This window comes from Delphinus delphis, chromosome 8, assembly GCF_949987515.2.
Source record: "Delphinus delphis chromosome 8, mDelDel1.2, whole genome shotgun sequence".
In the NCBI taxonomy this organism is placed as follows: domain Eukaryota; kingdom Metazoa; phylum Chordata; class Mammalia; order Artiodactyla; family Delphinidae; genus Delphinus; species Delphinus delphis.
The window spans coordinates 14,088,574-14,100,969 of record NC_082690.1 but is presented as its reverse complement, the minus strand read 5'-3'; the positions used below and the strand labels follow the sequence as shown (position 1 = coordinate 14,100,969).

The 12,396-nt window shown below is 53.0% G+C and overlaps 1 protein-coding gene across 3 annotated transcripts in view; it reads left to right on the top strand.

Annotated features, from left to right (window-relative positions):
* The first annotated feature begins 251 nt into the window (after positions 1–251).
* Positions 252–12,396, top strand: part of GRIK4 (glutamate ionotropic receptor kainate type subunit 4) — a 312,480-nt gene continuing 300,335 nt past the window's right edge. For all 3 annotated transcript variants that reach the window (XM_060017132.1, XM_060017131.1, XM_060017134.1), the window contains exon 1: positions 252–333. In XM_060017132.1, the coding sequence (XP_059873115.1) occupies positions 252–333 (82 nt within the window). The remainder of the gene's footprint in view (positions 334–12,396) is intronic.

Genomic DNA, 12,396 nt, shown 5'->3' with positions numbered 1-12,396 from the left:
GGGATGGCTTTAGAACCTGAGGCTTCTGTGAGTCTGGGCAGAGGCAGGAAGGACAGAGGCCTGGAGCCGGCCTGGAGCTCCCCTACAGGCACAGCGATTCGTGGAGGGAGTGTTGGTCCTCTCCACAGAGGCCGTGTGGGTGGTAGCTCGGGCCCCTGGGCCGATAGGACTCTTACTGACGTGCTCCTCGCTCTCCCGCAGAGTTATGTCATGCCCAGACCAGCAGAGGGCTCCATGAGGATTCATAGAAGATGCCCCGCGTCTGGGCGCCTTTGGTGCTGCTTCCCATGTGGCTCGTGATGGTTGCCTGCAGTCCGCACTCCCTGAGGATTGGTAAGTGCTGCCCCTGCGGCACCCTGGGGGCAGCCCAGCCCTGGGCGATGCCCCTTCCACACCCCAGGTGTCCGCAGGGGACATCTGACCCTGCACTCTGCCCTCCCTGAGTTTGGCTGGGACAAGGGCGGTGGTGGTGGGGGGGCAGCCAACAGGCTGACAGCTACAATCTGCTCAAGCTGCCCAGCTCCTCTTGTGATGAGAAAAACGATGTTGAGTGCCTTTTGCAGTCTGTGATGGACTCAGCTGGTCACAGCTGTAGGTGAAGGCCACGGGGCTTCCAAATCCAGGGGCTAGAGAGCAGAGCAGAGATCATCTCTTCTCTCCTCTGATCAATCCAAGAAGGCTTCCTGGAGGGTGTGTTCAGATGAAGTGTTCTTGGTGCCCCTGACCCAGCTGCTTGGCAGGGCCTTTGCCTTGGTGTCTGCTCGCCCTGCCCTGGTTCTGGAGGGGAAGGACAGGGCACTTCAGTGGCATGTGTCCACCAGCTCCCTCCCTTGTCATTGCTGTCATGGGGGTGCCCGTTCTGGGTGTGGGCAGGCACTGCCGCCACTGGCCCCATCAGCGTCCCCGTGCCTGGCAGAAGACTTGGCTCTTTCCGGGGTCCAGGAGTGCCTGAGAAATCAACTGCCTCCCCTGCCCCCCAACACCTCCAAGACTGAGCAAAGCTCCTTAACTTCAGGCTGGGCCACTGCCTGCTGATCCGGGTCCTGAGGACATGGCCCCAGCTGTAGGGACAAGGAGACACAGTCCAGTCCAGCAGACACTGTGTGGTCATCTGATGGCCTGGGATAGACGTGGGGTATCAGGGATTGGGGTGTGTACATGTGTATAGGGAAGGGAGTCATAGTGGACAGACAGGTGAGGCACAGCAGTGAGAAATCCAGGCAGGTGTGTTGGTCACAAGAAGATTAGTCCAATGGCAGGAACCCCGGGCAAGGCCAGGCAACAGCCCTAGAGGGACCCAAACACCAGGCAAGTTATCCAGACGGGGGCCCACGTGAAGCCCCTCTGCCCAGACTGGGGTGGGAAGGGGGGAAAGTGGATCCTGTGAGTGAGGCAGGATTCTAAACTTGAACCTGAAAGGGTTAGAGGATGATTTAGAATGAAGATCATGATGCAGGATCCCAAGGACTGGGCCGCAAGCTCCCGAATTCCTCTACTTGCAGTTAGGACTGGTTCTGAGGTCCCAGAGACGGGCATGATGGTGGGTGGTCAGGAGGCCCTGGCAAGGCCAGGCATCATGGGCCAGAGGCTGAGCTGCAGGTCCCCGAGCTACTCCGTGTTCCGTCGTGGGTGCATGGGCACGTCTCTCCGCGCCTATGCAGTGGCAGCTGATTGGAATCAGAAACAAAGACCAGTGACTCAGTTCTTCCCCTCATCCTGCCTTCGGTCACCACTCTGCATACTTGAAAAAAGGAATTAAAAACAAAATCTTCCCTCCCTCTTCCCCATTCACTTCTACTGAAACTTCAAAACTTAATTTAATTCTGCTTAGCGGCAATATAAAACAGTTCATGTCCTTAAGATGCGTAATTTATAAGATGCCTCGTTGTTCAGCATTTGCTGCGAGGTTTTCTCCTCTAAATGAGTGGCTAAAGCGGTCATCCGTCCATTTCCATTTGTGGCTAATGGGAAGCGGAAAGGGATTGAGCCGGAACTGGCAGCTCCTCGCGGCCTCGGCTCTCCTGACACTTGTTCCCCGGGAGAGAAGCAGAAAGTGGAGCTGACAGATCCCTGTCTGGCCTGCTGTGCGACAGTGGAGGGCTTCAAAGGGCCCCTCAGGCTCCCATCCCCACACTGGGAACAATGCTTGTCCAGTTCTGTCCTCTCTGCTGGCACTCGTTATGGTTCATGCCAGGCCACGTCCAGCTGATCTCCAGCCAGGGGCCCTGCTGGCTGGCAAGGTCAGACTGGGCCTAGTCTCCAGAGGCCAGGAAGCATAGTGAAGCCAACAAAGAGAGAGGAAAGTACAGAAAAGCCGCAACAGCAATGCCAGGGCTTGTTTTGCTGTCTCCTTGGTTATCCTGGGAGCCGGGAGCTTTATGGACGGAAAGGTGCTAATTACACGGACTCCAGAGGGGATGTGGAGTAGGGCAGGGATGGGAGGAGAAGTAGGTCAAGAAAACACAAGTAGCTGTGCTTAGCGGCAGGCAGCCTTGCACACAGATGGGCTGGACCAGCGTTGATGGCGACGGGTCCCCCAAGTCCTCCAGAGGCTCGCAGGAAAGGGAGGGGCTGCTGCTCCTTCCCCCACTTCCCACGGGTCACTTCTCCCCACATTTGATTCTTCTGGGGTTCCTCCCAAACCTCCAGCCTCAGGCTGTGAGAGTGAGGCACGGAGGGACCGGGAATCTCGGAGATAAATTGCCCCGCCTGCTCCAACCCCCGCCCCGCTTGTCAGCTGGTGACAACGTGGATGTTTGGAAAGAGGTGGCGAGCCCACTACCCTGCCGTGGGACTGCTGGTTTTCATTCAAGTGAGGCGCGGGGCGGGAGATACAGCCAAATTGTCTATTACAGTGTCCGGTGTTTACTCAACGAATGAGGCTTTGGGAGAGGGAAAGGGATTTTATTTATGATGGCGAGGCTGCCCACATAAATTCCCCAAACTCTCACACATATGTCAACCTGTTTCAGCCATCTGTCTTCTGAAAATGTCTTTTGATTTTGCTTCTGTCCCTCTGGGTCCTCTGAGTGATGACTGTGAGAGCCGCCAGTTAACAAATGCCCCGAGAAGACCACCCTCACCATCTCTTCAGCCCTCCATGACTTAAAGGGATCGTCATCGTATCTTAGAACCGTAAAGGATTCTGTGGATACCATTTTCCAACCTGCTCATTTCGCAGATGAGGAGGGAGGCCCAGAGGGGGTGGCGATTTGGCCAAGGTCACACAGCAAGTAGGGGGCGGGGCTGGTGGCAGTCAGATCATCTCTTTCCAACCATTCTCCCATTCCCCTGTTCCAGCACACTCACTGGGTTGTGCTCTGAGTGTTATGGCATTTTCCCACCAGATTCTGAATTCCAAGGGAGATCGACCACGTAACACAGGTCCCGACACTTGACGTATGTGAGCATATCACACAAACTCAGTGAATGGGTGGGTGGGTGAGTCCACGGCCCTTGCGAGATGTGGTCTCCCAAGAGCACGTTCAGCATCATTGTTCTAAAGTTTCTTCTGGTCTTCCCTGTACTTCAAGAGGTAGACTTATGGGAAGAGGTAGAAGAAAAAGGAGAAGGAGGAGAAAGAGAAAACGTCCATCTATCTGTCTTACTTAAAAGGGAAAAGAGGAACGGGCTGGAGATCCTGATTGGGTTCTAAGGCAAGTTTTGGCTCTAATGGTAAAAACGGGGATTCAACTATTCATTTATGAATCCACTCAACAAGTATTTATTGAGTGCTGTGTGCCAACACTGAGGACACAGTGCTAAGTAATAATGAGCCCCCCAATAATTACCACTTGGAAAGACCCCACTCTCTGCCAGGCACTGTGCTAGGTGTTTCACATATTTCGGGCAATCTTCGCATCAGAATTAATGACCAGGTGTTATAGATGAAGAAACAGAGGCTTGGGGAGTTTAAGTAACTCATCTCAGGTCACAGAGAGGCTGCAATTCGAACCCGTCTCCAAAGCTGCTCTTTCTGCTTTGCTGTGCTGCAGCTCTGCACCCCTGGAGACATGTGGGATTACCCCATTATCTCAGCAGCCACATTACATATATTGTGTTCTATCTGGCAAAGGAATTGAACGATGGAATCATTATTGCCTTTATAGTCTGTTGCTCTTTTTTGATTCTTTTACTCCCAAATAATTTCCTAAGGACCCAGACAAGGTCCATCAGACAGATGAGGAAACTGAGGCCTGGGGATTTGAAAGGCTCGCTCAGGGTGGTACAGAGTCCTGCTCAGCGTGGGTGGCACTAGACATCAGCAGGTTATTGTAGCCATTGAACCTCTTTCTTGTTGAAGTGTCCCCCGTGCGGTGAAGCAGCCGGAGCTTGGATTTATTTGACACGCCGTCTTACTAGGACCCCAAGCCCTTTATAACTCCCATGTTTTACTGAGGTGGTTTCCCTCAATGAGCTCCAAGTCCTGCAGAGAGAATGTTAAACATAGAACATTCAAATGTTATGAAGATGAAGATAATAAAAGAATTGGGGGAGGCAAGGGGGAGGAATAAAAAGCACTGGTTTTCTTATCCTGTTCTGCTATGTATTAAATATATCGGATGCACCAAGATCCAAATATACCAACAGAATCCTGTGCCTTGCCGAGGACTCACTGTGGGTTTCTTTGAGTAGTGGGCTCCCCTTCATACTGTGACCACGTGATGTGATTTATGAGATTTTGAGCAGTGTGTAACTCTTGATCTCTTTGCCAAATTGAGTCACCCATATAAGCAATCAGTTGGTCTTTCACATTAGTGACAAATAGAAATTGATGACTTTCTCCTTCATCTGTCACCTAGAGATGGAATCCGTGTACAAAGCTTTCTGGGACACAGATCCCTCCCCTGCCGAACACCTTAGGAGATCTGTGTCTTTCTTATTATGTCTGCATTCCTGGGTCTAGCACAGTGCCTGGCCCATAGGGGTACTTCTTCGGAAATGTTTGCAGGATGAACTATCTAATGGCAAGTTTTGAATCTTGAATTGACCTGTCAGTTTTCAAATTTCTCTTCTCCCAGATATTGGTCAGTGCTCAAAAATGCCAACTGGTTTTATTTAACAATAAGCGTACAAAATACATATTTGCAAGAGTAAATATTTTGCCAAAGACCGTCCATGAGGGCGTCTGCTTGCATGTGTGCTTGCACGAGGCTGTCTCTCCTCTCCTTCCTGCCCCACCCCTGCTGCCACCACATCTTCAGAGGGATGAGGGAGACTTGGCTGCCGTTAGCAAGGCATCCAGGCCAGTGTACCGTGTGGAGTCATCTGTCTTCGCCTGCTGCTTGGTCTTCTGCCAGGAGCACCACACCGGATACTTGGAGGACATTTATCTTCTCTCAACCTTTCCAGAACCCACTTGTGAACTACAGGCTCCGGCCACAGTCTCTTCTGCTGAGAAGTGAGGGATGAATTAGGCCTAGGTGCTCCATTTCACAGATATGAAAAACTGGGGTCCCAGTAGGCAAAGTGAGTTGACAAAGGCCACTGTGGCAGTGCCAGGATTCCTGACTCCCAACTGCCTGGTGACATTGGTACCACGCTTTACAGTGTATAACATGTTCTTACACACGTGTTAATTCAGTTTCCCCAACAAGCTGCAAGGTCGGTAGAAGTAAACACATCTTATGGCAGAGGACGCTGAGCTTCACAGAGTTCGGGGCTTGCGCAAGCTCGCATGGAGGGGAGTAAGAGGATAGGACATGTCCCAGGCAGGGAAAAGGGGGCCTGGCCTATTGCGTCCAGTCAGAGGACCAGAGGACAGCTGAGGTGGCAGAGTCCTGAATAGCCTAGGCTGTTGGTAGTACATTTTTTTTTTTTTTTTTTTGGCTGTGCAGCTTGTGGGATCTTAGTTCCTTGACCAGGAATCGAACCCATGTCCCCTGCAGTGGGAGCATGGAGTCCTAACCACTGGACCGCCAGGGAAGTCCCGGCAGTACATTCATTCTTTCTTTTTCTTCCTTCCTTCCTTCCTGGCTGTATTGGGTCTTCGTTGCTGCGCATGGGCTTTCTCCAGTTGCGGCGAGCGGGGGCTACTCTTCGTTGCCGTGCGCGGGCTTCTCACTGCGGTGGCTTCTCTTTGTTGTGGAGCACGGACTCTAGGTGCGCAGGCTTCAGTAGTTGTGGCATGCGGGCTCAGTAGTTGTGGCTCACGGGCTCTAGAGCGCAGGCTCAGTAGCTGTGGCACACGGGTATAGTCGCTCCGCGGCATGTGAGATCTTCCCAGACCAGGAATCGAACCCGTGTCCCCTGCACTGGCAGGCGATTCTTAACCACTGCACCACCAGGGAAGTTCCCCAGCAGTACATTCTTGATGGGAAAGCCACCATGGGCCAGAGTGCCGACGCCCAGGACCTCATGAAATCAGGCTGAGCTAAAGAGAACAGGCAGGTGACAGTAGGAAACATTATGTTTTCTTAAACGTATCGTGGTGAGTCTGCAGGAGGAAACTGGGAAAAGTCCCAGAAGCAGGGGTATTGGAGAGAAGGGAGGTGGCTCTTGTTCCCTAGCTAAAAGCCCTAGATCATAGAGCTGATTTCCAAAGAATTTTGGTACGTGGCTGCCTGTGTCCATTGGTGCTAGAATGGCCTGGTTTTCCCGGACTCTCATTTTGCCCCCTCCACACATGTGCTGACCCACAGTATCTTCCGTCCTGCTGGTAGAAGCCCTACCTGGAAGAGACACACGTGATTTGAGAGAACTGGCATGGTAATATTTTGTCAGAATTTCAAAAGCCTGGCTCCAGCTCTGTGACGTGGTTTACAAGAGTCTTGGGATGGGGAGTGAGTCATTAGCAAGCTCTGGTTTTGGGAGGGTGGTTTGTTGTCGGGAGAGATGATCATTATGGAGGGAGATTTGGGTTTGATGTAAAAAAATGTTTACCCGACAGATGAAATGGGCTGTTCTGATACTGCGGTCCCCGCAGCTGGAGGTGGCCATAGCTGGGCCGGACAGAGTTCAGCGTCAGTGGGACGTTGGATCTGGTACCTCCAGGACCCCTTCCAAGCTGGGCTCCTGTGCTAGAATACCTCAGCCTTCGATCTGTTCTCATACTCTTTGGGAGGCATCCTATTATCCTTGTGTTCTCATTAACAGCCGTTCGTGGGAGCTTAGCGTGGAGGCAGCCGTATGCCTGATTTAAGCCATGACCCCATTCGGCCACAGTTGCTTAAGCCAGATAAGAGGAAGCCCTACTGAGTCTCCTTACTCTGTTGGGATAGACCTGTCTGGGTGTTTCTTTTCTCCCTGCGGCCACCGCTGAGGTGTCGGAGAAGCACAGAGGCTGCCGCCTGCTCTCAGCCGCGCGCCTGAGTGTGTGTGAGCCCAAGTGGGCGGGAGACACGTGTGTGCCTCGGCGGGGCCCGCGCATCCCACCCACAGCCTCGCAGCTCAGCTGCAGGCAAGACAGCGGTCACACTTAGGTCTCATTAGTCTGGGTGCGGGGGCAGATAGCTGGGCGGGGGTTGCCGATAGCTGTCGGGCTGGCCAGCAGCCCCTCTGTGTCTTGTTGGTGTGTGTTTCTTCCTGTCAAGCTGAGTTCGGGGCCGATCAGCTTGTGGGGGGTCCGCTGCCGCTTAAGCCCACACCGATGAGGGGCGTGATGCAGAGGGCGGGGCCGACTCATCCAGTCTGGGCTCAGCAGGTGCCCGGTGGGGCTATGCCGGGGCCGTGCCCAGCCCCTGACCGGGAGGTAGTGCCACCGTGCTGGACTCAGGAGGAAAACCAACGTAACTGGGGGTGGGTGACCACCTGCGGCAGCCCGTGAGCGGGTCCCCCATGTGTTTCCCTCTTCCCTTAGCCCCTTCTGTCCTGACTCACCCCGTTGCCTTCTATGGCTATTCCAAGCTGATAGGAGTCTGGAGAGCAAGGGGGACACCACGGAGCCTGATGTGTTCTGGGTAGCACTGGGGTTGGCTCGGGAAGGCTCCATCATGGTGTAGAGGTGGACGCCAGAGCCTGTGCTCTAACCAGACTGCCTGGGTTTGAATCCGAGCACCACCCTTTACTAGTTATATGATCTTGAGCGAGAACTTCATTTCTTAGTGCTTCAATGTTTTTCATCTGTAACATGGATGACAGTAGTTGCTACCTCATGTTTTTATGAAAATTCAATGAGTTATTACCTAGAAAGCACTTAGAGTAGTGTCAGGCATGTAGTAAGTGCTAGGAAAGTGACACCTGTTATTGGGAATGGCACTGTTGGCATCTCTTAGCCTTCCCCTGCCTGGAGCACACTTCTCCACTCCTCCACCAAATGCTGTCTCTCCCCTTTTTCTAAATCCTGCTTTAAATTCACCTCTTTCTAAGAGCCAAGAATCCACACCCGGTTTGGAAAGCTCTTACTTCCAGAATTCTCAGAGCGCAAGAGGTACACATGCTGACTCAGTCACACACGGGTTGCACTGTCTTCATTGGTGCATGTACCCGCCTATTTTTGCAAACATTTAAAAAACCTTATTTGAATTTCATCCGTCCCACGAGCCTAACAGCATCCTGAGAGACTGGGCTCTATTTTCTCTACCTTTCCGGTGTCGTGGGCTTTTCACACTGAGGTAATGGTCCCTGCTACTGGCTAGTGGATCTGAATGATCTCCCGTCTTAAAAACCTCCCTTAACCCCACATCCTTCTTCAGCTAACCCCTTGTTTCTCTCCTTCCCATTGCAGAGACACTCTGCAAAAGAATTCTTATGCAAAGCTATCTCCATTTCCTCTCCTCTCTTACCCAATCAATAGGACTCCCTTCCATCAGATTTTCACCCCATCCATGGTGCCCCCACGGCCTCATCCAATCATCTGTCCCCAGGCCCCATTTCACAGGCAGCATTTGACATAGTCTTTCTATCGCTCTTCCTTGCAACGCTTCTCTCTCTCGGCTTCTGGGTCTCACTCCATCTTGGTTCTTGCCCTCCCTCATTGGGCTCTCAGTCTCCTTTGGTGATTCCTTCTCGTATGTCCGACCTCTGAATATGGATGTGCCCCAGGGTTCTGTCCTTAGACCTCTTCTCTCTCCACCCACTCCCTAGTGATCTCATTCAGTTTCATGGCTTTTGATGCGGTGACTCTCCAGTCTCATCTCCAACTCTGACTTCTCCCCATAACTCCAGACGTACACACCGACTCCTCATTCCCTTTTGGATGTCTAAGAGAAACTCAAATTTGACTTGTCCAAACTGTTGATGTGCCCCTCTAAGCCTGCTTCTCCTACCGTCTCCCCTGTTGTGCCCCTCTAAGCCTGCTTCTCCTACCGTCCCCCCTGTTGCATACATGGTCATGCCGTTCTTTCTGTTTGGACTTAGGTTCCAATCCTTGAAGTCACGCTTGACCCCACCTTTCTCTGATATCCTATACCCTTCCCATCAGCAAATCCTGTTTGCTGTACCTTCCAAGTATATCCAGAACCCAACCGCCTCTGGCCACCTCCGCTGTGGCTGTCCCATTCCGAGACAATATTCTCTCTCCCTTGGATCACTGTAAAGCTTTCCTACTAGTTTCTGTGCTTCTCTCTTACTGTCACTTTTGTTTCTCAAAATGGCAGCAAGGATGATTCTTTTAAAATGTAAGTTGAATCATGTCAGTCCTCTGCTCAACTCTTCCAGTGCCTTCTCATCTCATCTCATCTCAAGTCAGAGGAAAAGAAAGTCCTTACGGGGTCCCTCCCACAGGGCCCTCCACGATCTGCCCCGCTGTTCTATGACTATTTGTTCTCATCTCTTACTCCTCTGCCTCTTGTTCACTCCACACCAGCCCCTCCCCCTGGCTTCCTTGGTGTTCTCTCTGCCTAGAACAGTCTTCACCTAGATGTCTGCATGGTTCACTCTCTCACTTACTGTAGGTCATGCCCTGCTCGCCATCTCTCTGTCTCTCTCTTCCTTGCTCTGATTTTTCTATAGCACTTGTCGCCATCTGACGGACTGGGTCCTATTCGCTTATTATCTGAGTGCTCCCATCAGGCACAAAGCCCTTTGTTTTGTCCTCTGCTGTTTCCCCAGCATGTAAGACAGTGCTTGGTATACAGAAGGTGCTCACTAAATGTCTACTGAATGAGTGAATGACGCAGACCCAAGGGAGGTCCAAAGGAGCTTCAAACTTGAAAGCTGTTGGAAGGCAGAGATGATGATGGCCTCACTCAACACAAAGGAGGTTCTAAACAGGTGTTCCTTGCCGAGGACAGTGCCCTGGCCCTGCTGGCTTCCTGTCCCCAGGTTCTCTGACCCCTGTGGCAAACCCTGGGTCCACAGGCTAATCTCCGTCCCCTTCTGAGGAAGTCCAAGCCAGCAGGTTAATGGCGCAGCAGCAACATGAGTCCTGTCTGCTGGTCTTACTTCGTCCCTCAGATCCAGACGCCGAGCTGATTTAGTCACCTCCCCCAGCCGTGCGGCCGTTGCTGTGCTCAAGTTTCTGTCTCGTCATCAAGTCTGAAACCTCACTTTCCTATCCCGACTGTTTCTGAGCTCCCGTGGGCCTCTGGTCAGGCCTTGCTTGTCTTAGTCTTCCTAGAGCTTGGGGACCTGAATCTGGACCCAGCCTCCCAGCTGGGACCCTGCCACCTGCTTCCAGCTCTTTCCTGAAGCTGCCCGTGTTCGCCAGGGTACCTGCTTCTTGTCTGCCACAGACTGTCCCAGTGCTTCACCTGGCCTGTCTGCTTGTACTTAGATTCACAGAATCTCGATGGTGGCAAGGACCCCTAGTGTAACCCAGTCCACTTTTTTTTTTTTTTTTTGCGGTACGCAGGCCTCTCGCTGCTGTGGCCTCTCTCGTTGCGGAGCACAGGCTCCGGACGCCCAGGCTCAGCGGCCATGGCTCACGGGCCCAGCCACTCCGCGGCATGTGGGATCTTCCCGGACCGGGGCACGAACCCGTGTCTCCTGCATCGGCAGGCGGACTCCCAACCACTGCGCCCCCAGGGAAGCCCAACGCGGTCCACTTTTGAATAGCTCCGACCATCCGTTTTCCTCTGTGTTGAGCCAGATCTGTCTCTCTGCGCCTTCCACCTACTGTCCTAGCTCCGCCTGTCCCTCGGGAGCCTACAGAACAGGCCTTGCGCTCTTCCCTCGGACGGCATGTCCGAGGTCCGAAGCACTGTCATTTCACAGCCCCCAGCATCTTCTTTGTTCCACAGATTCATCTGACTGTTCCTTCCTTCTCAGCATTTGGATTCCACTGGTCATCCTGGTCACCCTCCTCTGAATGGGTTTTCTCTTTTCTCCTTCCCAGGTGGGACGTGTCCCCAAATCAGAGGTAGGCACTCCCCTCATCTGCTTCCAGTCCAGCGCAGGCACCTGCTCCGGCCTGATGGGATCTGGCCTCCAGGTTCAGAACCCCCGGTCGGACCCATGCCCGCCAAGCCCCGGCTGACCCGTCTTTTGGCTAAAGAAAGCCCATCTAGGTCTCCATCTACATCCTGTGAGATGCGCCCTCACACCTCCAGCTCCGGCTCTTCTCAGGCTGACTTTGCTCTCAACCCCAGACCTGATGCCACTCTTTGAAAGCAGGCAGCAGGTTACTCCCATGTCTGAAGGTACCTGTTGTTAAGGAGTCGGGTGCTGGGAGGTTCCCTAGATTGTGTCACCCCTGTGGCTTCTTCCGAGATGTGCTTTCCCACCCTATATAGTACATGGTCTTTCAAGCAGGGAGTGACACTGGCAGGGGAGGGAATGCCACTTTGCTGGCAACACTCATAAATTTCCCCCAGTGGCAGGGATCTAACCACGTGAGACTGAGCTTTCAGCTCACAGATGAAAGAAGAGGGATTTTCTCTGAGATGACAGAAAAGGGAAGTGGATAGGCCTGGGGGCCTCAGCAGGAAGCTCTGCTAAGGGCTCGTTCCAAAGAGGCACCGGCCACGGCCTGGGTGGGAACAGAGTGGCAGTAGCTGGCCTCACACCTCCGGGCAGCCACCGGGCAGCCTCGGGCCAGCGGACAGGGAAGGGGAGCGCTTTCCGATGGCCATCTGTAGGGAATTTTCCCTACTCTCCCCAGAGCCCTTGGAGTTCCTGAACCTAAACGGACCTTTACCTCTAATGGTGGTTGAATGCCAATTTCCCCCTTAGAGCCAGTTGGGAAAACCTTGAGAGCTAAAGGAATTTAGTTGTGAAGTGCAAATGAGCGGACTTGGTGGAGATGAAATAGCGTGTAAGTATCTATGGATCGCCTCCATTGGAGCTCTCCCTTTATTTAATCAACTTCTTCCTCATCTGCCCAGGAATGATCTCGCATAGAGCAGTACTGGCCGCTGGACAGGGCCACCCTCTTGTGGGATGGGTGGGACCTGTTGCCTTTGGCTTGTGGTTACAGCCTGGGCGGGGCTCCCTTTTGGGTCTCAATCCAGTGCCTATCTTACCATGAAGCCATGAGGATGGCCACCTGGGGGAGCTTGGACATCACATTCAAGTCTT